Source organism: Myodes glareolus, chromosome 22 (genome assembly GCF_982192425.1).
Source record: "Myodes glareolus chromosome 22, mMyoGla1.1, whole genome shotgun sequence".
NCBI lineage: Eukaryota > Metazoa > Chordata > Mammalia > Rodentia > Cricetidae > Myodes > Myodes glareolus.
Window position 1 is genome coordinate 824287 of NC_142047.1, and position 27908 is coordinate 852194.

General features: G+C 40.3%; 1 protein-coding gene across 9 annotated transcripts in view; it reads right to left on the bottom strand.

Annotated features, from left to right (window-relative positions):
* Positions 1-27908, bottom strand: part of Large1 (LARGE xylosyl- and glucuronyltransferase 1) — a 439219-nt gene that overhangs the window by 48153 nt on the left and 363158 nt on the right. For all 9 annotated transcript variants that reach the window (XM_048438254.3, XM_087900594.1, XM_048438256.3 and 6 more), the window contains 3 exons: positions 25691-25803; positions 23157-23282; positions 6369-6524 (listed from right to left, as the gene is read on the bottom strand). In XM_048438254.3, coding sequence (XP_048294211.3) covers positions 6369-6524; positions 23157-23282; positions 25691-25803 — 395 coding nt within the window. The remainder of the gene's footprint in view (positions 1-6368; positions 6525-23156; positions 23283-25690; positions 25804-27908) is intronic.

Below are 27908 nucleotides of genomic sequence, written 5' to 3' on the forward strand. Positions count from 1 at the left end.
AGATTAGACTTGGAGAAGACAGAAAAGGAAAAGGCATGGCCTCCTCTTTTCCAGACACCAGCATTAGCTACTCTATCACACACAATTAATAGTCTCTTATTTCATATCAATCTCTACTCTAGAGATGAACCTAAGGCCTTTGTTTCTGTATTTCAATGTAGTCTAGAAGAAGAGGCAAAAAAGCAAGCCAGCAATTTCTATTTGGGTTGTGGTGCTGGGATTGGAATCTAGAATCTCCTAGGTGCTAGGAAGGATTCTGTCACTCTGCTTCCCAGCTTGAAAGTAGTGTGATCATGAGTGCACCTTGATTTGATGTGGCTGTTGCCACATTGTTATAAAATACCAACACGCCTCTCATCGTTTCTTTGCTGTTTTATTCTAAAATCCTCTGACAAAAAAGCCACTTAAGGGATAAAAGGTTGACTTTAGCTCACACTTCTAAGTTACAATTTATCATGGTGAGGAAGTCAAGTACCAAGGAGCTTGAAGCAGCTGGTCATATATACATAGTCAAAATACAGCAATGAACCCATGAAGCACTCAGCTTTATTCCCTCACTCTTACACAGTTCAGGATCACCCAGAGAGGGTGAGTCTTCTTATACCAGAGCAAGATAATCCCTCTAGGCACGTTGAATGGTCCATCTCCCAAGCGATTCTTGATTTTATCAAGTTGACAGTACTGGCCATTGTACTACTTGGACTTATTTTGTCTTTTGAAGACTATCAAGTTCATATCCTTGATTCCATTGTACAGAAAATTTATACAAGTCATGTTAAATTCCACATATTTTTCATGAGGTAGTCTTATAAGAGTATACATGAGTATATGGGCATGACCACAGAAGTCAGAGTGTCAGGGGAAGTAGACTCTGTACGAGGTGGAGCTGACCCGGAACTAAAAGGCTACAAAGGTCAATCCTGTATCTAGGTATCTGCACACAGAATCTCCTGATCCTAGGCTCCTCTTCTTTTCATCTCCTCTCCTGATCTACCTATCCACACAGTGATTTTTGAGGATTTGGAGATTAACATGTTGACAGAGGGTCACAGATGGCCTTGTTCAGCCCATCTCAAGGGCCCCAGGACTGTCCATGTTGGGATAGTTCTAACTGTGTGACTGAAAAGCTGGTGGCATGCTGCTGACCCATGAGTACAGTAATACATTCTGATTTCCCTCTGAGGTCTCTCTGGGGGTACAGATGTTTCATACAAGCCATCTGTTCCTTGGCAGTGCTCAACAGAACGATGCAATAAAGTTTTTATAGAATTTTTTATATGTGTCTTAGTTTTAAATTCTAAGTGAGCCATGGCGATGCTGCTGTCTCTTCCTCCTAGTGAGCTTAGTACCAGGGAACACAGTTTCAGAGATGGCCAGTCCTTCACCTTCACAGCATAAGGGATCTGAACCTGTAAGCCTTCTTCATTTCAGAGATGATGTGATGTGAGACCTTAGACAGGTTGGAGGAAAGGTGTCTCACATAAGCATTTCTTTCCCAACACACATAATAAGAACTTCCCAGAGTGGTTGGGACACTGGACACCTTAATTTTAGCCTTCTAAACATGGCTTTCGTGGATTAAACTGGGTGACTGTTTTACAGGTGAGAAAACAGAAAACTGGACTACACTCAAAGTCATAGGTCTTGTCCAGGGCTAGATTTCTTTATCTAGCAAATGCACGTTTTAGGCAAACAACTGTTACAGTTCTTATAGTTAACAAGAATAATTAAGAAACAGATGGCAAGCAGTCTGTTCATGTATGCAGATATTCTGATAGAGAAAGAACAAAACTGACATCATGAATTGAGGCTGGGACAATGGAGTGGGGAATGTGTTTGTTACTTTCAGGAAGTAGCATATTTTTTCTACTAAAGGGAGCTCACCCTCCAAGGCTCAGTACTCCATAAACTTGCTCCATCTTGTAATGTATCTATTTGCCCAACATAAAGATATTCTTGGTATTTGACTCTCTCATGCCCTTTCCCATCAATTAGACAACTGAGTCAGACTGTAAGGCTGAGCAGCCACTAATGGGATGAGACCCAGCCACTACCTTTGCTACAACTAAAACTTGGTGAACTTCCTGCTTTCGTGTGCTTGTTAGCCTGGTTTGGATCATGATGTACCTCTCATATTGCCAAAAGAAAATGCCTTGCCAAATTTATTTTGCTTTGTGTTCTCTTTGTGTGTCCTAAAATTATTTTTTCCCACACAATGTAAGACTAAGGACCTCAATTCAAATGTTCAGTTATACATAAAAAGGGTCAGGCATGATTACATATGTCTTTAACTCTAGTATTAGATTGGTAGAGGCAGGTGGATCCCTGAAGCTTACTGGCCAGGCACTGAAGCCAATTGGTGAGCACCAGGCTCAATGATAGCCTGTCTCAAAAGATAAATTGGGAGCAATGTTGACACCCTGGTGCTACATACATGTGCACATACACAAATACACACAGACAGACAGACACACACACACACACACAGATGTCGTGACTATATCAATCAGTACAAGTGCTATTAAGAGGTGGAAGAGTGGTGATTGCGGGACATTTTAACAGTTGAAGGAATAGTGACTGATACAAATGAGAGCTTGATATCAGTTCTCCATCTGCCACCACCCTGTTCTGTGATTTTAACTCTCCATTTCCTTCTCTAAAAATGCAACCAGTAACAAATACCTTATAGGGTTTGCAAAGTAAGAAATACTATGAGAAACAAGAGGGCCTTTTTATCATCGTCATGTCATGGCTAAATCTGCAGTTCCACTGGGATGTCACCATTCTGCTTTGGGGCTTTAGAGTTAGGTAGACAGATTACAGGGACCTGCTGCCTTCGTGGGTGCTTTCTTGTCTGTCCCTAGAATCTACAAATCATTTCAACTGAGCTCTCCATTTCTGCTGCTCCTGATGAAGTTCAATACCATTATTACCTCTCTACCTGGACTGGAACACAGTCTCTGCGTGACTTTGCTATGTCAGTTTTTTCTTTTTTTATTCTGTTCTCTGCATTGACTTCTCTCAAATGTAAATGTGAGAATGCCTATAAAAGCAACAGGCTTTAGCCCAAACTCCCAACCCAGCCAAAGCCTTTATGCTACAGCTCACAGCATGCAATACTGTCAAACAGAAGCCACCATAATACTGCTTTCTCCCTCTGCTTCTGCCTCTTCAATTGCCTGCTTTATCTTTTACCTGATGTTTTATTCTCACTGTAATTCTTTACTATATTCATTCTGTATTTTTTCATGTGCCTAGTTTTGTTAAAGGAGTGGATTTGTGAGGATAATGGTTCAAAGTCTCCAACCTAGAAGCTTTATATTTGAGGAGAAAAAAAAACAGAAAAGAAACAGTCTATGTAATTGCATAGAGTAACATCTGCTATTATGGAAAGATCACAGAAGATAAGATAGATCACAGAATTTTACTTAAGGGGTTACTCTGGGCCACCGTTAAATGAGAACATTTAAACATGCCAAGTAGAGACAAGGTATTCTAGGTGGTGGGAAAGCACACAGATAGAGGACCAATGGGGAAGTGAGGCTGGTACATGGTACTTGGTGAGGAGAGACTGGGGTGCTAAGTGCTTAGACCTGGAAACCCTGGATTCTCTGCTTCACCAGGGGTTGTTAAGTGGCAGCCTGTATATGGCTCAGTGTCTAACGGGCTCTGCCAAGCTCTTGTACTCTGGCTTGCATTTACATATACATAATGAACAATCAAGCACAGTTCTAGTTTTGGAGAAAGGCAGAAAGTGACTGCTTCATCCTCTGGATATAGGGAAAGGGGACAGACAGTCTTTGAAGTCTTAACCCTGAGAACACAGGGCTGCAGATGATGGGTAGACAGTCACAGAGGGGAAATGATAAAAAACAGAGTTTACACACGGCATTTGGGAGAAAACTCCAAACAGGCACTCAACCATCATTGCTGAGAAAAAACTCTGATTTGAGCAACGAGAAATGCTTGGGTAAATGGGGTGAATAGAAAGAGTGCTTCTCAGAGCCCAAGAGATTCGAGTGCTTTCTGGCTTCCCTTCTCTGTTGTCAGCAGAGAATTGTAGATACTGAGGAGTCTAGGAGGATACAGGGAAAAGCAGGAGTAAGTAGCAACTTCACCATGGTTCAGAAGGTGGTATTAGCACTGTGATCACTTACTCCATAAAAGGCAAGGAAGGTCTTCTGACCTTCCATAGGGAGTCTAAAAGACTTCTCAGGACACCTAAGACAGCTATAAAAGCCATGCCAGTCTCAGAGGAAAATTCTAGATTGAGTTACTCTCTTTCATTTAATTTATTTTCTTTAAAACAAAAAACCCTTTGTCAGCTCACATGTCTATCTATCTGGTCATTAGATGCTACGTCTTCTTCTCTGTCCCACCCACTAGTCCTTACCCTGTTCTCCAAACCAGTCCCGTGTCTGTGGCACCAGATACAACATCTGCCTGGAAAGTATCTCTATCTCCCTTATTCAACTACAGCTGAGTTTCTTGTCAGTTAGGTTTCAGTGTCAATTTTACCTCCTCATCTCCAGTTTGTGCTCACCAAAGAAAGAATCTGCCTGGCTTTTCACTAGTCATTGCTATGTAGCACTGGTTATTAGCTAATAATTTTCCTTACAGCTTGGGTAGTTGGTTATCAATGAGCTTGCTGTGTTTTCCTGTTATGAGACCCAAACTCTGAGGGAGGCACTACTGTCCCTTCCTTCTTCCCTTCCACTGTCTGTCTTGACAGATTCATTTATTTTCATTTTAAGTTTATAAGTGTTTGCCTGTATATATGTATGTATGCCACATGCCTATAGTGGCATAGAAGCCATAAGGGGGCATCAGATCCCTTGAAATTGGAGTTACAGTTGATGACGAGCTGCCGTGTGAGTGCTGGAATGGCATCCTTTGCTGGTGCAGTCACTATACTTAACCACGAGCCATATCCCCAGTCCCCCTTTCATCTGTCTCGGTGCTCAGAATGAGAAGAACACCCTCTGTACGTGTTTCTATACTGAATGACTGAAACAACTTTTTCTGTGTCTGATACTGAGAATCTTGGCAAAAAGAGAAAAAGTACCATGTATTTTCTTAGAATCTAATACACAGCAGATGCTGAGCATATATGCCATTTCTTGCCCATTTTGCAATGGAAGAATTAGAGATACAGAGACATAGGGTATCTTGTTTGAGGTCACATAGGTAGAAACGAGAAGTCTGAACAAAAATTCCAGAAAAGAAGCTGTACTTGCAGACCGATTGACTGAGGAGAGTTTTAGGACTCCGGAGAGCCAGGAATGTTGCATGCCTTTGAGGCTAGCTCTGACTCTCCAGGACAGCCATTCCTTGTCTACCTCTGTGAACGAACATCTTGTGACTAATAGATTAAAACCTTTTACAATCTATTAACTTAGCAGTACATTAGCTTCCATTATCCTAAAAGATAAGAGAGCATCTTCGTATAGAAAAGCTTCCCCCATCTTGCAATACCTGTCTCCCTGATGTACCCACCAATGTATTTTAAACTGGTCTTGATTTATTATTATTTTTGTCCTGTAAATTTATAAAACTTCATAAAATTTATGAAACTTCATAAAAATTCCACATTGGAACATGTAATTTGGGGTGACTCAAACTTGTGTTCCTAGGCCAACTAAAATTGCCTCAAGAAACTTTTTTTCTCTTTAAGATGAGACCTGTGTTTTTGGTGTCAACAAAGGTAATGGTTAGAGTTAAACTCAGTTCATCTTGATTCTGTTTCTGTTGCTTTTGACTACCATGTTCTTTTTTTATATTCTTAAGAGTTCAGTGTTAGTCACAGTTGGCATCATTGCTTGCTGTTACCATGGGCAATTTGTTTAATTTCTCTACTTGAACTTTTTCAATAGTAAATGTTCAAAGAAGAAAAATGAGTTACCGCATATGAAAGAATAGGAAATAGCAATAACAACAAAAGCACCCAATATCTTCAGCTATTCCTGTAACTCTTCACTCAACACTTTCCTTGCCCAAACCAACTGGGAAAAAGCCAGTACCTATTGATGTCTCCCTCTGTGTCACCCTAGGCTCCCGCCAATGAATTCTGTGCCTTCATCACCACAAGCTTGCGAATTTCCTGGCCATGAAGCAGACAATGAAAACCTGATAGCTTGATCTGTCTGAAAACTCTTTCTGACCCATTCAACTGAGCCAATTCCTCCTGCCAAGTCCACAGGAAGTGACCAGATGATCTGACCATTGCCACGTTGAGCCATGGAATCTATGGCAGGTAAAGGGTCTTGTTCCTCAATGTATAGTCCTGAGCTGACCCAAAACCCAACAAGGACCCAAAACAGATAATGGAGAATGTGGCCAATCTCTCCTATTATCTGTTGAACACTCACATTTTCACTGTTGACATCAGTTTCGCTGGGGCAGCCAAACAGTTCCCTCCTCAGGAGGTTGCCATCATACTCAAGAAAGGTCAGGTAGAGGTTGCGGAAGAATTCCACATGTTTGTTTTTCACACGGAGCTTCTTGGGGGAGTTCCAGTGGATGACCTAAAGGGAAGCAAAGAAGCTGTCAGAGGGCCACACAACACAGTTCTCTATGGCTTTGGACTAGATGAGCTATGATCTATAGATCTGCAGGTCATTCACTCACCTATTGATTCTAAATTGTGAGAGGAGTGGTGGGGAACCAGTGCAGGTGAAGGATCAAATCTTGCCCCTGTTCTAAGTTGTTATTTAATCATGGGGAAGTTCCCTTATTTTCTGTGTCACAGGAGCATACATGGTTCCTGTGTGTAGAGGCTGGGACTCTTCAATCAAAAACTGTTGGGTGACGCAGACAGTTCAGGACACCTGATACTGAGGAGGAGAAGGCATAGCTGTTCCCTGGAGGTTCCTGGTACTGAGAACATCATGTAGCTCTTCCACCACCATTGGCATTACCTTCCTTTCAGAAATCCATGTCACAAATTTCCCAGTACTTAGAATAAGTTCCAAGGTCCCTGCTTCTCTGTCCAGAACAGCTGCCTGACATTGCTAACCTCTTGGGTGTGAATCTGAATTTTCTCCATGTCTTTTCTCTCGCTACTCTTTAAGCACCACACTGTTAACTGCCCCCTACAATTTCTGATTTATGTTTTATTTCAGGGCCAAATCTATACTTTATGTCTGGTTATTAGTTCTAAACATTAAATTCCCTGTTTAAATAATTGCTGAGATCTCAGTCTTCAGCCAAGACTGAGTGACAACCTCATAGAACTACTATGAAAAGTAAACACATTAGAATGCAAATCTGGCATTTGGTAAGCACTCACAAAGATGTTGGCTCCCTTAGCATCTGTAGTCTGCCAGATTGAGATATGTCCTAAGGAACAAGACCTGGGGAACTGTCCATAGACTATGCAAAGCCCACAAATAGGTAGATAGAAGGCACAGTGCAGAAAAAAGCATTGGAGATAGAAGGCATAGTGCAGAAAAAAGCATTGGAGATAGCTCTGAAATACGCCACAGAAGCATGATAGAAGATGCCTGTTTTGGAGTTCAGAGGAGAGGAACATGGTTCCTAGAAGACATGAGCTAAAGTAAGACATGTGAGGAAGATCACGCTGAAGGGGCATAGAAGATCCAGTTTTGTAGTAAGAGGTTTCTGTTCCACCTGGTCCCGCAATAAACACAAAGAAACCAAATTATTTGCAATACTGTTTGGCCAAAGCTTAAGTGTATCTCTGGCTAACTCTTAACTCAAATTAACCCATCTCCATTAATCAGTGTATTGCCACGAAGCTGTGGCTTACCAGGTAAAGTTCTAGCATGTGTCTCTGGAGGGGCTACATGGCTTCTCCCTGCCTCTGCCTCCTATCTCCCAGGATTCAGTTTAGTTTTCCCAGCCTAGATAAGTTCTGTCTTGCTATAGGCCAAGACAGTTTTGTTTATTCATTAACCAATAAAAGCAACACAAAGAGAGAAGGACCTCCCACACCACAGCTAGGCTGACCTCCTATACCTGAAAAGTCAAAATCTGGAACGCAGAAAGACCTGAACACTATAGTTCCCTGAGAGAGAGAGAAATAACAGACTAGGTTTTAGGGCCTTCATTGTGTGTAAATATGTGTCTGGTAAGGTGAACAGACCAAAATCAAAGCTAGGGACAATGTTGTGATATCCTGGTGGGAAAATGAGGCATTGGGTATACATTTTTTGACTTGATTGCAAAGAGAAAATATGAAAGAGGAAAACTAAGAAAAGTAAGTGAATATTTAAAGTATAATAAGCACCAAAATTATTCTAAATACCTTATTATTAATATTTATTGGTAGGTGCTGAGGAGTTCCATCCAAAGGGTGAGTGTATACCATCCCCAGGGCAGACTGCTCCGGAAGGGAGCATTGGGCTCCCCCAGCTCCTGCTGCAGGGGCTTCTTTGTTACACACAACCCTGCCTCACCCAAGCCTGCCCTATTGTCTGCAAGGTCCTTGGCCCAGGAACAGTTCCTGTTCCTGCACTAAAGCTATCCACCCAGAGGGGTGAATGTCTGCTGGCTAGGCAGGCCGGAAGGTTCCTGCAAGGGAGTGCAGGGCACTTTCAGATTCTGCTGCGGGGACTTCTGTGTTCCATTCGACCCTGTCCTCCCCCAAAGTTCACCCTTTTGTCTGCGGGGTCCTCGGACTACCAGGAGTCCCTGTTTCTGTGCTGAGGAGTTCCATACAGATGGGAATAGTTCCTGCTCTTGCACTGAGGAGATCCACCAAAGAGATAGTCATAGTAAAGATTGGACCAAGACACCAAGACTCTCCTGGCTGCATTTGAAGGAAGAGATGGGCAGGCGCCAATGCAAGAATTCCTCCAACAACCTGAAAGGCAGCATGTCATTACCAGAATCCAGGAATCATGCAACAAAAAGAATTGAACACCCTACCCCAGAAGAAAAAGAAGAAATCGACTTTAAACAGAACATTATGAAAATAATAGAGGACCTTAAACAGGAGGTAAAAAACTGCCATAAAGAAATGGAGATGACAAACAAAAAGGTAGAGGAAATGAATAAATCTATCAAAGATACCCAAGAAAACCAAGAAAAAGCAATCAAACAGGTAATGGAAACAGTTCAAGACTTGAAAAATGAAATGGAGGTAATGAAGAAAACACAAACCGATGGAAGGCTGAATATGGAAAATCTGGGTAAATGAACAGGAACTACAGAGACAAGTATTACCAAAAGAATGCCAACAGAGGTAGAAGAAAGTATCTTAGACACTGAAGATACTATAGAGGAAATAAACTCATTGATTAAAGAACAAAACAAATCAAATAAATTCTTAACACAAAACATCCAGGAAATCTGGGACACCATGAAAAGACCAAACCTAAGAATAATAGGGGTAGAAGAAGGAGAAGAATTACAGCTCAAAGGCCCAGAAAACATATTCAACAAAATTATAGAAGAAAACTTTCCCAACCTAAAGAATGATATTCCTATGAAGGTACAAGAAGCATACAGAACACCAAATAGACTGGATCAAAAAAAAAAAGCATCCCCTCACCATATAATAAGCAAAACACAAAACATACAAAATAAAGAATGAATATTAAGAGCTGCAAGGGAAAAAGGTCAAGTAACTTATAAAGGGAAACCTATCAGAATTACACTTGACTTCTCAATGGAAACCATGAAAGCCAGAAGGTCTTGGATAGATGTGCTGCAGAAACTAAGAGACCAAGGATGCAAGCCCAGACTGCTATACCCAGCAAAGCTTGCATTCGCCATCAATGAAGAAAACAAGATATTCCAGGACAAAAACAGATTTAAACAATACGTAGCCACAAACCCATCCCTACAGAAAATACTAGAAGGAACACCACAAACCAAGGAATCCAACAACACCCATAATAAAACAAGCATCTGACAAACCTCCACCAGCACAACTCAAAGAAGGGAAACACACAAACACTACCACCAGAAAAAATTAACCAGGGTTAAGAACCACTGGTCATTAATATCACTTACTATCAATGGACTCAATTCACCTATAAAAAGGCACAGGTTAAGAGAATTGATACAAAATCAGGATCCAACATTCTACTGTTTATAAGAAACACACCTTAAACTCAAAGATAGACACTACCTCAAGTAGTGATTGGAAAAGGTTTTCCAATCAAATGGACCAAAGAAACAAGCAAGTGTGGCTATATTAATATCTAACAAAATTGATTTCAAACTAAAATCAATCAGAAGAGAAGGAGATGGACACTTTATACTCATAACAGGAACAATTTATCAGAAGGAAGTCTCAGTCCTGAATATCTATGCCCCTAATATAAAAGCACCCACATATGTAAAAGAAACATTACTAGAACTCAGAGCATACATCAAACCCCACACTCTAATAGTAGGAGATTTCAACACTCCTCTCTCACCAATTAACAGGTCAACCAGACAGAAACTTAACAGAGAAATAAGAGAACTAACAGATGTAATGAATCAAATGGACTTAACAGACATCTATAGAACATTCCACCCAAGCAGAAAAGAATATACTTTCTTCTCAGCATCTCATGGAATCTTCTCAAAAATTGATCACAGAATTGGTAAAAAAGCAAACATCCATAGATACAAAGAAATTGTAGTAACCACCTGTGTACTATCAAATAACCATGGAATAAAGTTAGAATTCAACAATTGTAACCCCAGAAAGCCTACAAACTCATGGAAACTGAACAGTTAACTACTGAACCACGCCTGGGTAACGGAAGAAATAAAGAAAGAAATTAAAATCTTCCTTGAATTCGATGAAAATAAAGACACATCATACCCAAACCTATGGGACACATGAAAGCAGTGGTAAGAGGTTCATAGCACTAAGTGCTCACATAAAGGAAATGGAGAAAGCACACATTAGAGACTTAAGAGCACACCTGAAAGCTCTAGAAAAAAAAAGGAGCAGATTCACCAAGGAGGAGTAGAAGATTGGAAATAATCAAACTGAGGACTGAAATCAAACACAGAAACAATCCAAAAAATCAATGAAACAAAAAGCTGGTTCCTGGATAAAATTAATAAGATTGACAAACTCCTATCCAAACTAATCAAACGGCCAAAAGAGAATACGCAAATTAACAAGATCAGAGATGAAAAGAGGGACATAACCACAGACATAGAAGAAATTAAGAGAATCATTAGATCTTACTACGAAAGTCTGTATGCCACAACATTGGAAAATGTGAAACAAATGGACACTTTAAAATAAGAACCATATACCAAAATTAAATCAAGACCAGGTGAACAGTTTAAATAGACCTGTAAGTCACGAGGAATTAGAAGCTGTCATCAGAAACCTCCCTACCAAAAAGAGCCCTGGACCAGATGGCTTCAATGCATAATTCTACCAGAACTTCCAAGAAGAGTTAATACCTATACTCCTTAATGTGTTTCACAAAATAGAAACAGAAGAGTCATTGCCAAACTCCTTTTATGAAGCTACAGTTATCCTGATACCAAAACCACATAAAGACACAACCAAGAAAGAGAATTACAGGCCAATCTCACTCATGAACATCGACGCAAAAATTCTCAACAAAATCCTTGCAAACCGAATCCAAGAGCACATTAGAAAAATTATCCATTATGATCAAGTAGGCTTGATCCCAGAGATGCAGGGCTGGTTCAACATACGCAAATCTATCAATGTAATCCATCATATAAATAAACTGAAAGAAAAAAACCATATGATCATTTCATTAGATGCTGAAAAAGCATTTGACAAAATTCAACATCCCTTTATGATAAAGGTGTTGAAGAGATTGGGGATACAAGGATCATACCTAAATATAATAAAAGCTATTTACAGCAAGCCGACAGCTAACATCAAACTGAATGGAGAGAAACTCAAAGCCATTCCATTGAAATCAGGAACAAGACAAGGGTGTCCACTCTCCCCATACCTCTTCAATATAGTGCTTAAGTTCTAGCAATAGCAATATGACAACATAAGGGGATCAAGGGGATTCAAATTGGAAAGGAAGAAGTTATGTATGGTATGGATTCACTCATATGTGGATTCTAGCCATAATTAAAGGTCTTTGAGCCTTTTATTCGTGATCCTAGAGAAGCTAAATAAGAAGGTGAACCTGAAGAAAATCATGTAGTTATCCTCCTGGAGATTGGAAGTAGACAAGAGTGCCAGGCAACCTCGGGTGCATGTGGGGATGGGGGGGTTGTTGTAAGGGGAGAGGGTTAGAGAGAAGAAATAACGGTGGTGACATTCTCAATAATCTGCACATGCCAGATTATTATTTATAAACTGCCATTTTTTATAGGGGCTACATCTGTTTCCTCTCTATCTAGATGCAGTCTTTTGGTCCACCCCCACCTCCAAACAAATACTCTTTCCCCCTCTCCTTTGTTCTCTTCTGTACTCACTTGTCCTTTATCTCCTGTCTTTGTCTCTTGTTCCCTCCCTCTTGTCTCACTGGAATGGAACAAATTTCCTTTGTGTTGAGAACTTGGTCTTGGGGTGTTCTGAGCTTATAACTATCCTATCTATCTATCTATCTATCTATCTATCTATCTATCTATCTATCTATCTATCTATCTTAAAATGTTACAACAAACCCATTATTTTGTAGTACAGCAAAAAAATTAAAAAGTAGCTTTCAATTGACAGAAAGAGTGTGTGTGGTGGGGGCACTGAGCAAGAGCACTAATAAACAGAAGACTGAGTCCTTGAGTAAGGAAGATGTGGGTTCAGATTTTTCTCTACTTCTTTGTCTCTTAATATACTTAAAATTTTATTTACAAGTATATTGAAAGGAAGGATACTGGCTGCAGATTAGACAAAAGGTGTTAACAGCAATTTAATGATTACATGATTGGGTCACAGGGTTCCCAGGTATTTAACTAAGTATTATTTGTGAATATGTGAATGTTTCCGGACGACCTCATCATCTGAGTCAGTGGACCTCATCAATGGATGTCCCTCTCCTATATGACTACCATCTTCTAATCCATTGAGGGCATGGACAGAACAAAAGGCAGAGAGGCAGGAAAAATTTGCCTCCCTTTTTCTGCTTGCTTGAATTGGTGCACCCTTCTGTTTGCAGACCGAGGGTTATGCAATCATCTTCCTTGGTACTGAGCCTTGGGATTTGGGCTGAAATATCCCAGCAGCCTCCCTATCTCTCCAGCTTGTGGAATCTGGGTCTTCAGAACTTCTGTAATCACAGAGGCTAATTCTCTGTAAGAAAAGGCTGACGTAGATACAAGTAAAGACATATCTACTGGTTTTGCTTTTCTAGAGAACTTGTCCTTATTATGTAAAGATATTACACACAATCTTATCTTTTCTTAAATGCTTTGTAACATTGTAACATGGTACTTAGTTTGCCTTTATACTTTTTAATTTTCTTTTCTGAGAGAGGATTTTATTGCAGCACAGTCTTGCCTTGAACTACCTAAGTAGACGAAGATGGCTTTAACTTTTTTATTCTTCTATTTCTACTGCCTGAGTGCTGGTAACTTATACATGCATGCAACATAACACCTTTTGTTTGTTTTCTTTTTGGTAATGTGGTGCTATGGATTGAACCTAGAACTTTTTGCATGCTAGACAAGCACTCTCCCAACTCAGTTATAACCCAAATCTATTATTCTGTGTTGTATGCACTGAACTCACCTCAGAAACACTCATTGCTCTCATGGTTTAGGGACATAGTAAAGCAAAAACAAGGGTCATGTGGCTACAAGTACAAAAAATAGATCTGATGACTGGGTTAAGTCTAAAGAACCACTATGCAGGTAGTATATAAAGTGTGGCTACTCAGATAAAGAAGGCCTTAGTGGGAGACCATGTGGCAAAGCTCAAGATTACATTTTGCTACTCGGAACTGTGTATAACATAAAACATAAAACTCATTTCTGAGTTTTTTCATTTAATATTTTCAGTCCATACCTGTATTTATTGGTCTCCATCATTGAGCAAGGGGGAGATGTTTCTTGCTTACATGGGCTGTACAAACTCCACAATGCTGTTTCTATAAGGGAAGTTCTATAGTAGCTAAAATGATACTGTGAGACAGCCTGGACTTTTGAATCTTTGAATACAAGACTCAGGTTGAGTCCAACATTAAGCACAAAACGAGGCCTGGTCAACATTTGTGAGTTTGTTCTAGTGCTTTAATTTCTTCATCCCTCTTTTTTTTTTCTTTTCAATCTTAGCAATCACTAGGTATGATGGTTTAAATGAGATGGCCCCATAGGCTTATATATTTAAAAACTTTGTCCCCACCCGATGGAACTGTTTGGGAAGGATTAGGACGTGTGGCCTTTCTGGAAAAGATATGTCACTGGGAGAGGTACTCTCAGTCTCTCTCTCTCAGTCTCCCTCTCCCTTCCTCCATCTCTCTCTCTCTCTCTCTCTCTCTCTCTCTCTCTCTCTCTCTCTCTCTCCCTCTGTCTCTCTCTCTCTCTCTCCTCTCTCTGCTTCCTACTTGCAGATAAAGATGTGAGTATTTAGCTTTTCCTGTGGCCATACATTTGTTTTATCATCATGTACTATAGCCCTCTGAAACTATAAGACAGATTAAATGCTTTCCTTTTTAGGTTGCCTTGGTCATGGTGTTTTATTATAATAGAAAAGATAATAGACAAGTAATTATTACTTGGGATATTGCTATGAAATAAATATAATGTTTTTGACCCTTAGAATTTTCTTTTCCTCTTCTTCCTCTTCTTCCTCCTCCTCCTCCTCCTCCTCTTCCTCCTCCTTCTCTTCTTCTTCTTCTTCTATTTAATTTTTGTCTTTTTTTTGAGACAGGGTTTCTCTGTAACTTTGGAGCCTGTCCTAAAAAATAGACCAGGCTGGCCTCAAACTCAGAGATCCACCACTCCTTCTTGTTATTTTCAAGTCCCAGTCCAAAAAAAAAAGGTTTTTAAAAAAGTACTTCCCAGAAAAAAAAATGTACCATAACCCATGAGGAGGACAGAGCAATCCAGCTCTCCAGTTATTTAGTCAACTTGTCTGGAAAACATAGATGTTAGGATGGTGCATAAATCCCAGATGCTCTTTATTCTGAAACTCATGCTGCTGTCCTGTTTAAGGAGGTAGAGTTTGGACAGAAGAAAAAAACCTAAGAATAAGAAAATGGATAGCTTTGCTAAGATTCAGGGCTGGAGACATGAGGAGTCCTCAGATCCAGATAGATTCCCCAGTGTTCATATGGTCAATGTTTCCCTTCCTCTCACTTCCCTCCCTTTCTTCCTGTTACTTTTGTTTTTCTTCTGAGATAAAAGTCAATCTGAACTCGGCTTGTTATGTGTGAAGAATTCCTGTTGGAACACAGATGGCAGAGAAGAAACATGAGCTGTACTAATTCCTTCACATTGCTTCTTCGCAAACTACCATTGCAAGATCTGTGAGTAAAAATCAGCTCTGTGCTCTTCCTGTCTCTGTGGAATTAATTATTAAAACTGTATTCACTTGTGCAGAATCCCCAGTGTGCCTCTCAGTAGTGTGTGCTGATGTGGACAAGGAAGAGCGAGACCCAGACACCACTAGAGCAAGGCATGGAAGCTCCAGTAGAGGGATTCACTAGGTTGGTTGAAAGATATCTGGGACAAGAGTCCAGAAAAATGCTGTCAATGTGACTGAATGTCAGCAATGCCATTGGGAATACACAACATATGATTCACTGCTTGGAGTCTATGAGAAGCAACTTCTCTCAGTAGGCATCTTCGGCAGTGGTTCCCCACTGCTCTCCTGCTTGCTCAGCACGGCCTTCATTTTAGAACTGGGTCCTGCAGCCACACTCAACTTACCATATTCTTGATATATGATTCACTGACCAATCAGCCAGTCCTAACCACTCATAAAAACATTGAAATGATCATATTGCAACTTACATCTCATGAAAGGTTAACAGGGTCTTTCTGTACAGTCATCAAAAGAAAAATGGTTTCTCTCTGCCATTCAGAACCATAGGTTCTACGCTGCTTTGATTTCTGCATAATCCATTATACTACCTATAGTGACCAAAGCTACCATTTGTTTTCTTCTTAGAGGACTGTATTCCTGAGAACATAAATTCATGCAGAGGAAAAGTCTGCATTATTCCTTCACCACTACACAACCAATGGTTAACAAAATGCAGTGGATATTTGTTGAATAGCATGCTGGCTAGAGGCTCCCTGAAGCCACTTTGCCATCCATAACAGAGAACACAAAGGAGTTAAGAAATGGAGAAGGAAAGAATGACAGAAGGAAGTGGAGATGGGAGAGAGAATCTTATTGCCTATGGTATTTGTACCCTCAAATTTAATCTGGTCCATGTAGACAGTAATGAATGGTGCCTTTAACATAGTGAAGTATAGTGGAGTTTGATGTGCCAGGGAAGTATTCACCTACTCATACTGCTATATGGTGCAGGAGAATCATCTGCAATCTGTCGATCATATTTTAAATAAATGCTGATTGGCCAGGCAGGAAGTTTAGGCAAGAAAACCAGACAGGAAGTAGAGGTGATGCAATGAGAACAGGAGAATTCTGCGAAGCAGGAAGCTCCCTCCTCCAGTCCTGCCCAGACCACTGAAGAAGCAACATGTGAGCTGACCGCTGAAAAAGGTACCAAGCCATATGGCTAACATAGATCAGAATAATGGGTTAATATAAACTACAAGAGTTAACAAGAAGACTGAGCTAATGGGCCAATCAGTTTATAACCTAATGTGGACTCTGTGATTTTTCTTTGGTGTATGCTGGCTGTGGGGTACTGGGCGGGACAGAAACCTCAACAAGCTGGCCCCTCATGTTACAGATGGTGCCCACGTGGATAACTGAATCCACAGAAAGCTTGAGAAAGCTTAGAAAAGAATAGAGTACAGCATGTTTTCTTGGTAGCAGCAATTTCTTGGGTCTACTCTGTTTGCTAGAGGCAAGCAAGCGCTCTCTTCTAAGAGAGGCTTCCTGACTTAGCTTTAGCTGCAAAACCCTGCACCTCTTTTAAGAGGTCCTGCCACAAAACACTAACAGTGTTGATGAAAAGCTGAATGCATTCTTTTCAGTTTTCTGTTGTAGCAGGAAAAAGCTGCACTATTTTAAAATGCCAGCTTTCTGGGCTGTCCTGTCAGGGCAATCTCTGACTCTTTCAGGCAGGCAGTCCGACTTGAGTGTGATCTGTGAGCAGAATGCTGCAGCTTGCTTGCTGGCAAGGACCTTGAAACTCCATAGAGTTGTGGCAATAAAAATGGCTATAGCCGGTACCTCCCTCTGCCATGAGGCTGGAAAGCTAAGGAATGGGCTGGATCCAGCTATCAAAGTCATGGCTTTAATCCTCTCCTTAAAGACTCATGTGGTCAGAAAAAGAGAGATATAAAGTAAAGATAGATTCAAAGATGAAGAAAACTTCTTAATGGTTTACAGTGTGTTAAAAATATATGCAAGCTAAAAGTTAAAGTTCTTAAAGTTAAAAAGAAAAAGAGAGTAGTTGGGTGTGGTGGTACACACCTCTAATCCCAATGCCTGGGAGGCAGAGACAGACAGATCTCTGTGAGTTCAAGGTGTTGTAGCATACACCTTTAATCCCAGAACTTGGGAGGCAGAGACAAGTGGATCTCTGTGAGTTCAAGGACAGCCTGGTCTACAGAGTTATTCCAGGACAAAGATATACAGAGAACCTGTCTCAAAAAGTAAAAGTAAAAATAAAATAAATAGAGGGTAAAATAAAGCCTCATATAGATGGGAAATACACAGAGAATCTTGATACTGTATGCTATTATGCTCTCTTTGAATTGTTTGAATGCTGAGGAAGGAGAAACAGCTGTTAAAAGATATTTGTTTATAAATGCTGCTGAACTAACGCAAGATAGGTATTTTGAAAATACCCTGGCTTCAAAACTGAAGTCAAAAGGTATGTTACTTTGGAGAAGAGATTTTGCTTTTGTTTCCACAGAAAATGAGAGGCTGTGGATTCATTATGAGTTAAGAAAAATTCATTTTGATCAAGGAAGACCACCTGAGAAATCTCCGGTAGGAACAGGTGGCCCGGATGTCTGAGTTCTACATCCAGAACTGATTCAAGACTGCTGCCTGAGATGATCGAGACTCACAGGATACTCCACTCAGGACTTAATTATAACTCTAAACTTTCTTTAGGTCCCCATAAGATTATCAGCGCCCCCAACCAGCAGGAAGTAGCCTGGAAAACTACGCCCACATTCCCCAAAAAATGGACTATGGATATTTTCCTTTGTTAAAAAAAAAGAGGGGGAAATGGTCAGGAGAATCGTCTGCAATCTGTCGATCATATTTTAAATAAATGCTGATTGGCCAGGCAGGAAGTTTAGGCAAGAAAACCAGACAGGAAGTAGAGGTGATGCAATGAGAACAGGAGAATTCTGGGAAGCAGGAAGCTCCCTCCTCCAGTCCTGCCCAGACCACCGAAGAAACAACATGTGAGCTGACCGCTGAAAAAGGTACCAAGCCATATGGCTAACATAGATCAGAATAATGGGTTAATATAAACTACAAGAGTTAACAAGAAGACTGAGCTAATGGGCCAATCAGTTTATAACCTAATGTGGACTCTGTGATTTTTCTTTGGTGTATGCTGGCTGTGGGATACCGGGCTGGACAGAAACCCCAACAAGCCAGCCATCATGTTACAGCTAGATATATATTTTAGTCTATCAAATTATATTATTTGATAAGACCAAATTAAGATAATTCTCAAAAGTGCATACCTTAAAAGGTTTTTGTATTACAATCCAAAGTATAAAATGAATATGTCCTAGTCCATGTGAATGCAAATAAATTACTGATGAATCTTTTTTGTAAAGCAATCTTAATTAATATAAATAGACAATACCCTTTCTTTTTCATCCCCCAATTCTGATGCAGTGTGGATGTAGTCACTCAGTTATAATAAAGTATGGAAGAGGGAAACAGCAGTTTCATAGTACTGGCCTTCACTGTGTAAGAATAGTTAGTGTCCCTAGCCACGTCCTCAATGGAAGTCAAGTTCCTTCTGATGGCATGAGCTGAGGAGGGAACTTTACTTCTCCTCCTGAGACAGTAAAGCCTTAAGCAGCACTTCACAAAACCACTTGGTGAGTAACAAGAAACCAGAAAAGACTGGGCCACTGAGGGCTGATGAGACCAAAGAGAAAAGGTGCCTAGGGCAAAATGGATGGAATATATATATAGACATTAGGCAACTGCACAAATCCCAGGCTCTTTCTAGCCCAAGGAATAGTTAAGTTACCAGAAGTGTATGAAGACTGGTTGGCTAGTTTTGACCAATGTGCCACTGGAGGAACGTTGTCATAAGAGGCAGAATGGAACCAGACGGGAGACAGTGGGGCTCCGCACTACTTCTATAGTCTTAGATTCTTTCAGAGAAAAGTTTATATTTAAAAAAATCTAAAAAGAAAAATAGCTGAGGACATCTATGAAGACAAGCTCAAATGGACAGCAACACAGCTGAGCTACATTTCTGCTCCCAATGTAAGATCATCTTCTACTCCATAAGAAAATCTGGAAATAGGTGGTTTACTATATGGAACATGAAGGCCGGCTTGTTGGGGTATCTGTTCCCGCCCGGTACCCCAAAGCCAGCAAAGACCAAAGAAAATGATAGACAGACTCCATAAGATTATAAACTGATTGACCCATTAGGCCAGGCTACTTATTAGCTCTTATAACTTATGTTACCCCATTATCCTTATCTACGTTAGCACATGGCTCAGTACCTTTTCCAGCGGGGCAGCTTACATCTTTCCTCTCCGGTGGTCTGGGCAGAACTGCGGAGGGAGCTTCCTGCTTCCCAGAATACTCCCAGTCTCTTTGCTCCACCTCTACTTCCTGTCTGGCTTTCCCGCCTATACTGCCTGCCTGGCCAATCAGTGTTTTATTAAAATATGATTGACAGAATACAGACAATTCTCCCACATCAACTATAACTGAGCATTCACAAAAAAATGAATTCTTGTTATGTTTAAAAATGAATTAACTACCAGTGCAGATAAGGAAGAAGTTCATACTGCCCAGGCTTTATGCTTTGAGTAGTACTAAATGTTAGGCACTAGGAATTGCCAAGTCATTTCAAAACAGATCACTTGAGACATGGATACAGTGCCCAAAATGGGGTATTTACTTTTATTGTTGTTGTTCAAACCCTTGTGATAGCAGGGCTTGATAAAGTTTCTCTGAACTCCATGGAAAGATCTTAGAAGTCTCTTTGAAGATACCTTTACCAAAATGAATGATGATGAAATTCAGCAAGGAAAACATTCGATTTTCCTGTCTTGGCAAAAAAGAGCACAAAAGAAAATATTCTGTTTGATATTATCCTTTGCAAGTTCATCCATTTTCCTGCAATTTCAGTACTGAATTAGGGCTTCTCCTCCCCCGGTCCTCAGCAGCATCTGTTATGACATTTCTTGATGATACTGCTCTGATTGGGCGAGACAGTATCTCAAAAGAAGTTCTAACGGGTGGATTTGGAAAGCATACTAAGTTAAGTGGCTCAAACTTAGGAAGGCATAGACTGCACATTCTCTTTCATACAAACTTCCTAGCTTTCAGTTGATACATATGAACGTATGCATGGCATACATGTATGTGTGTCTGTGTGTAATCATGGGTAAAACCTTATAAGTAGAACGGAGACAAAGAAAGGGCAAAATAAGTAATGGGGTAGGCAAATAGACAAATGGGTATAAAAAAGAAAAACAGACCGTGGAAGGAGCTAACAAAAGGGAAGAAGGAATTGAAGGTAGCAGAGGGTGGGTACTGTTGGGGGGAAGGGAAGCCAATAAAACGTAAGTTTGAAAATATCATAATGCATTCTGATACTTAGTATGAAATTTAAAGATTTTTTTAAAAATTGAAATAATGATGGCATTGGTTGATCTAAAAGGGGTCAGAACATAATAATTTAATAATATAGGCAAATAGATATTATTGAGCCTGCCTTATCCTTAAAGAATTCAAATTACTTGGTTATTTGTATGTGTGTACATGTATTTATGAAAAAAACATAGGCATGGTGATATGTGCCTATAATTCCAGTACTGGGAGGTCAAAAAGATTCCTGGGAACCCACTGGTCAGTCATCCTGGCAATTAGTGAGTAACAGGTTCAGCCTGTGCCCTGCCTCAACAACAAAGGTAGAAAATGATAAAGGAAAGCAAGGTTTAAGATTCTTTTTCTTTTGGCCATGTGGGGCAGTGAGTCATTAGGAAAAAGTCAGGGTTTCCATCTGTACACTAAGGCTTCTCCTTCTACCTCCACCTTGCTCTGAAAACATCAGTTTGACTTGATGATATTATGATGCGGGAGAATTGTTTGTATTCTGTCAATCATATTTTAATAAAACGCTGATTGGCCAGGCAGGCAGTATAGGCGGGAAAACCAGACAGGAAGTAGAGGTGATGCAATGAGAACAGGAGAATTCTGGGAATCAGGGAGGTTCCTCAGCCACTCCTGTGCAGACCACCTAAGAGACAGCATGTAACTTGCCCAGCTGAGAAAGGTACGGAGCCATGGGCTAACGTAGATAAGGATAACGGGGTAACAAAAGTTGTAAGAACTAATGAGTAGCCTGACCTAGTGGGCCAATCAGTTTATAATCTTAAAAAAAAAGAGGGAAATGGTGTGGGAGAATTATCTGTATTCTGTCAATCATATTTTAATAAAACGCTGATTGGCCAGGCAGGCAGTATAGGCAGGAAAGCCAGACAGGAAGTAGGGGTGGAGCAAAGAGACTGGGAGTATTCTGGAAGCAGAACCTCCCTTGCCTTTCCTGTACAGACCACCAAAGAGGCAGCATGTAACTTGCCCAGCAGAGAAAGGTACGGAGCCATTATGGCTAACATAGATGAGAATAATGGGTTAATATAAGTTATAAGAGTTAACAAGAAGCCTGACCTAATGAGCCAATCAGTTTATAACCTTATGGAGTCCTGTGTGTGATTTTCTTTGTTGCTTGCCGGCTGTTGGGGTACTGGGAGGGACAGAAACCCCAATAAGCCGGCCCCCTCATGTTACAACATGAGGACAACTGAGGTATCCTAGGCATCACTTTCTGAACTGAAGGCAATCACATTACTTAGTTAAGTCAGGCAAAATGAGTGAACCTCCATCCAATGTTAAAAACTCATAGGCTAAATACATAGGTGCTGAGTATAGCCACAATTAGAATATTTTGTTTTGTGACATTATATACAGCACTAGCCAATATGCCCTGTTGTGCTGTCATCTTAAAGTCAGGCCTTCTTTAGTAGTTGGTACTGGACTTTTCTGCCCAGTCCCATCTCCTCCAGGAGAATGAGACATTTGTGCTTGCTTTCTTCACCCTGACCCTTCTAAATCTGTCACAGCTCCTGCATTATTCATTTCCTTCCACAGTTCTCTGCCCTTCTAAAAATGTTACTTGGAAGCAGGAAGTAATTAACATCACCCATATAGCACTTGGAATATAGTGGACCTCTCCACAATGGTTTTTGCTTGAGTTAAATCAATGGATTTTGGGATCTGGAATGAACCAGAAGTGGCAGCAATATGGGAAGAAGAGAAGTCCACACAAGCTGGTTCTTTATTCCAGGGGTTTTATACTGTCCAGGAATCCCAAATAAGAGTGTGAAAGAAAAGAACCAGAAGAGAGGAAAATCATGTTCTTTCTGTTCTCCCGGGACCATACATCTTCCACCACATGCCCATAGGCTTACAGAAAACTGTTCCCTGCCAGTCCCCGTACCCAGCTTCTCTATGCTCAACACAGGAGTATGTAGCACAATTAATAAAAACCCAGAGACAGATATTGGGGTTTAGTCTGAAGGTCTGAAAAGCAAAACAGGTAGTCACTGACTCTTACCTCTACCTCAGTCTGAAATGGTGATTCTACCTCCAGGAATCTCAGAATGAGACTGAAAGCTGTCTCTTCTCATTTTACATTTCTCTCCAGGGCTGGGATCAAAGGCATGAACCACTACTGTCCAGTTACTATGGCAAACTATTGTGGTTACTGTGTTTAAAGGTGTGTGTTATTACTGCCTGATCTGTAAGGCTGACCAGTGGGGTTGTTTTAGTCTCTGATCTGCAGGTAAGCTTCATTTATTGAAATACAAATGAAATATCACTACAGGAGTAAACTGAAGATATGAACCACGTCCCACCATGACACTTCTTGACCCACCTTTAAATCAGACACATCTCTGTAGCACTGCTCGGAGCGAGTGTGGTCTGACAGCTGTACATTCCAGAAGCAGGGGAGCTGATACACCAGGAAGGGGTTTTGTTTGATGACAGCATTGAAAATATCCTGTGGAATAAAAGCCACGGACACAGTCAAGTGAGTGGGTAGGTTTAGCTTACAGAAGGACATCTCTCAAACACCATGCTCTGGGAATAGGATTGTTCCCATTGTGAACAGTTTTCCCTACTGCTTTCTTCAGGAACCAATGGGTAACATCTGGGTAGGCACAGAGGAATGTCATAGGCCAAACAAGCTGACTTGATGCTTGGGGGGTCCAGCTGGTCATAATCCAGTGAGGTCACACTGGGCAGATAGGTAATGACTTTCCCATTTGAATATCATGAAATAAATCAAGTCTCTTATCTTCCCCTTATCCTACCCTAGGTAGGAGCCCTGTCATATCCTGAGCCTTCATGAGAGGAAACTGTGATGCCAAGTGGCTCAACTCATCCCGAGGGTTGAGACAAATGATAGATCCTTATTTTAAGTACCTCTTTCTCAGGATTTTGGTTGGTCCAGTGATGGATGCTATTGAATTTCTGAAGGCCACGGTACCTAGAATGCAACTCCCTATTTCAAACTCCTGTTCCAACTTGTGTAGAAAGGAATGTTCAAAATCTTTTTTGTGCTCCCTCCAAGCCTAATATGTAACCCCACTTATTAACCAGCTACTTGACAGGTGGTTCTGGGAGGTGAATTATAGGCCTTCATGGCACAAGATGGCTAAACAAACTATCCTCACTGGACATATTTTACACACACAAACACACACACACACAATTGCTAACTTTGGGGGCACACACTTAGGTCACTGCTACCTAATTTGAAATATAAGGACAGCGGACAACTTTCCCCTCAGTTCCTAGATGGCATCTGAGTTATTTTATTTTAGTTTTTCACTCACTCATGCTGTATCTCATTCCTTGGAAAAGGAGGTCAGTTTTTGTCTCCGAGGGAAATACTGAATAATAATGCTTTAAAAAAAAGTTATATAACCTTGCAGATTTTCTTGTTTCCTCTCTGTATTTGAAAACTTTGTGGGACTCTGACAAAGGAGTCATGAGGCATGAACTAATTTCGGAAAGGAAGAAATGAAAACCCAGAGACAGCATCTTCACATCCAAAGATGACCAGCAACATCACAAGAAGTAAAATCTACGTGAGAGGTCTTGAGTTCTGAGGTCAAACAGGTTAATGCCTTTCCCAATCAAAATGAGACATGTGTTTTCATAAAATTAGTTAATCATTTGTTGTAGTTGAAGGACGTTCTCAGACTGTCTGCTTAATGTCTCTTTTTTCCCTGCTTAAATGAAATTCCCTTGAGTTTACGGCTACCAGGATTAGGATCACAATAATAGTTTTATCCTACACATTACATGCTGCTTTTCAGATACATGTGAAATATCTGGGAAATACACAATGGCATTTTCTGGTCATAGGGAGCATGTACATTCCACACTGGTATTGGTAAAGAAAGATGGTATTGGTAAAGATGGTAGTGATGCCTTTTCACATAGTACACTATCATACACTTGTGACTCTGATTCCATAAGCAATGAAATTTCTGAGGTAAAGAGTCTGGTCACGGTTTAGTGGTTTAAAGCACTGGCTGCTCTTCCAGAAGAGCCAGGTTTGATTCCCAGCACCCACATGGAGGTTTACAGGCATATGTAAACTTTAGTTGTAGAGGATCTGACAACCTCTTCTGGCCTCCATGGGCACCAGGTACACATGAAGTTCGGAGACATACATGCAGGCAAAATAAGTTTACACATAAAATAAATAAAGAAAAAATATTAAGTCCTCTACTGTTATCTTCCTACATGCCTTAGTATACAATGTTCATTGAATGTCTTTTGACTGAGTGTATGAAAGAAACAATGAATTGAGACCATTCAATTATTAACAGAAGTTTTTGAGAAACAGACCAGTTCTACTGTGCTTTGGCATCTGGAATATTGTACCAAAGATCCATGTGCTAAACTACTAGTCCTAAGCGCAGAATTACCACTGGAGGTGATTAAACCTTTTATAGGTGGGATATAGTGGAAAGTTTTAAGGTCACTGGGAAAATATATGTGAGGGGGACTGTGGGACCTCGGTGTCTTCTTTGATATCCTTATTGTAAGATGATTTGATCCTCCATGTGCTCACCAGTGTTATGGTTTTAGACCAAGAGCAATATGGTCAACCAACTATGGGTTAAACCTACTAAACTGTGATCCAAAATGAACCTCATAATTTAGGCATAGTGGCATATACACGCCCATCCCAGAGCTTGGGAGACAGAGGCAGGAGAATTGCTAGTTCAAAGCAGCATGGAGTATACCCTGGGAATCTGTTTGAGAAAGAAAACAATGAACTAAATAATATCGTAACAAAAAACCCTTTCTCGGTGTTTACTGTAGTAACAAGACAACAAGCACTAAGAGGAGGGTACTCAGGTGTAAGGATTCCTGTCATTGGCCACTCACCTGGTCAGCCAAAGAGGTAGACAGCATGCCCATGAGTTCCCTCTCTGCTGTCAGTCTCCACATCTGTTCCCATTTCATCTTGCGCAGCTTATCCAGAAGCAATAGTATGACTCCTGGGCAACAGAACAGGATAAAAGAACAAGAGCAGCAGTGAGATGGAACTAGAGATACTAGCTGCTCTAGGACAGCCAATCACCTAAAAGGACGAGCTTTTCCTCCCAAATCTCAAGCAGTGAGCCTTCACCATACAGGGTGCATGGCTTGAAGATGAAGAGTCTTGGCCTCAGCACCAGGCTCTGCCAGATACTGATCAAGTGTAAAACAAAATCATATCTCTGAAACATCCCTACTATATAGGTAAATGAGTAATGCTTAGTACTTTCTGGAGATATTTTGTGATGATAGTTGCACTATTGAATTAAAATAATAAGTTTCTACTACTTATATACTATTTACAAACTATATCATAGTAATAATAACAAGAGATCCTGCTCTCAACTTGATGTGCATTACATTTCTCACAAATAGTAGCTTCTTTTCAATGTTTTTCCCGGAGACAAGGCACCCTTAGTATGGCTGATAAGTGGCACTTGCACAACACACACCATTTGCTTTTTTCAGGAAAAACACAACAACTTTTCTACAACTTTACTTTACTCCAATGACATGCTTTTGTTTCAGTTACTAAAAATTTCTTTTTGTTTGAGAGTTTGTCTTCATGTACGGACAAGTGCATTTGGTATCCACAGAGACCAGAAGAGGGTGCCTGATTCTCTGAAATTTGAATTACAGGAGGCTGTGAGATGCTGTGTGGGTGCTGGGAATAGAACTCAAGTTATGGTCAAGAGCAAGAGCTATTAACCTATAAGCCGTCATTTTAACCCCTTCTAAGTACATTATTTGGCAGTACTGAGCAGTCACACCTCCTTGACTTAGTGTTCCTGACTTGAGAACTGCTTTCCTTGACAAAGATAATTAATATGCATGTCAATTATTGGAAAGGCAGTGCTCATGTTGGGTTTTTAATTCAAATGTCGAAGCTTTGTGTTCATAAGAAACTATTAACAAGAGCCCATTACTTCCTTCTCATCTTTTTTTCATGGTGTATTTATATAGGGATGAATGTGAGCAAGTGGGGCAGGGTGTTGAGTAGTTTTCCATTGAATCCATTCTTGCGTTTGGAAAAAGGGGAAACAATTAAATGTAGTATTAAGGTCAAAAAATTCAAATAATTCTAACAAGGAACATGGAACTTGGCTTAGTTGAGTGAATTGGAGGCAGTTACCTACTAACAACTCAGTCCACGTGGGCAGAAAAAGCCATAATTAGAAGAGGTCACATGGCCAAAGTAGTGAAGGGACTTGCTACATATTTGGGTCCTCAAAGGAATCCAATTCATCATGATCAATTGAGCAGATGGGCCACTGTCTAGGTACGTAAAAAGACAGTTGACACCTAGATATAACTGACTTCCTCCTTCTAGTCAGACACACATATTGACTCTAACACTTTTTACTTATTCTAGTGGTACACGTTTGTAGGAAAAGTATATTCATCATTTACAGAAGGTTTTAGGCAGAGAAAGTTTGACAAATTTGGAAGAGTAGAGTAATACAGAGATGTGTATTTATGAGTCACAAGGTGCAGTACAGTGATTGCCTATCTCCTTCATGCATATTGGCTTTTCTTGAATACCATTTTCTTCAATGTTCCAAGATCCTTTGAAAACAACTGTAATCCTTATTTTGTTGGAGGGGAAACTGAGAGTCTAACTTAGGCACATGTCTAATTTAGAGTTGAAAAACAGGCAGACCAATATGGGTGTGCCTTACTCTAAATGAATGTATATACTCAGATGTATGAAAATGCCACAACAAAATCCCTTACTTTCATGCTAAAACTACTTAGTAAAAGAGTCTTATTTATTTGGGGAGGACAATAAAGTAAATTTGGGGGAGATACAAAATAGGAAAATATAGTGATATAAGACAGGGAAGACAAAAGCAGAACCCAGTCTAAAGTGTGTGAGAGACTTCATCAACTCTTATTGAAAAAGCTAATTTAAATTGGAAGAAGTCAATGCTTTAATATATAAAGAGAGGCTGGGCAAGCTGTAGGTAGTGATGAAAAATTTTAAGGAACATTCTTAAAAGTCGAGGTCTATGTGAATCTATAAACTATGGAGTCTGAGCTTAGCATCAGCACTTTTAAATGGTAC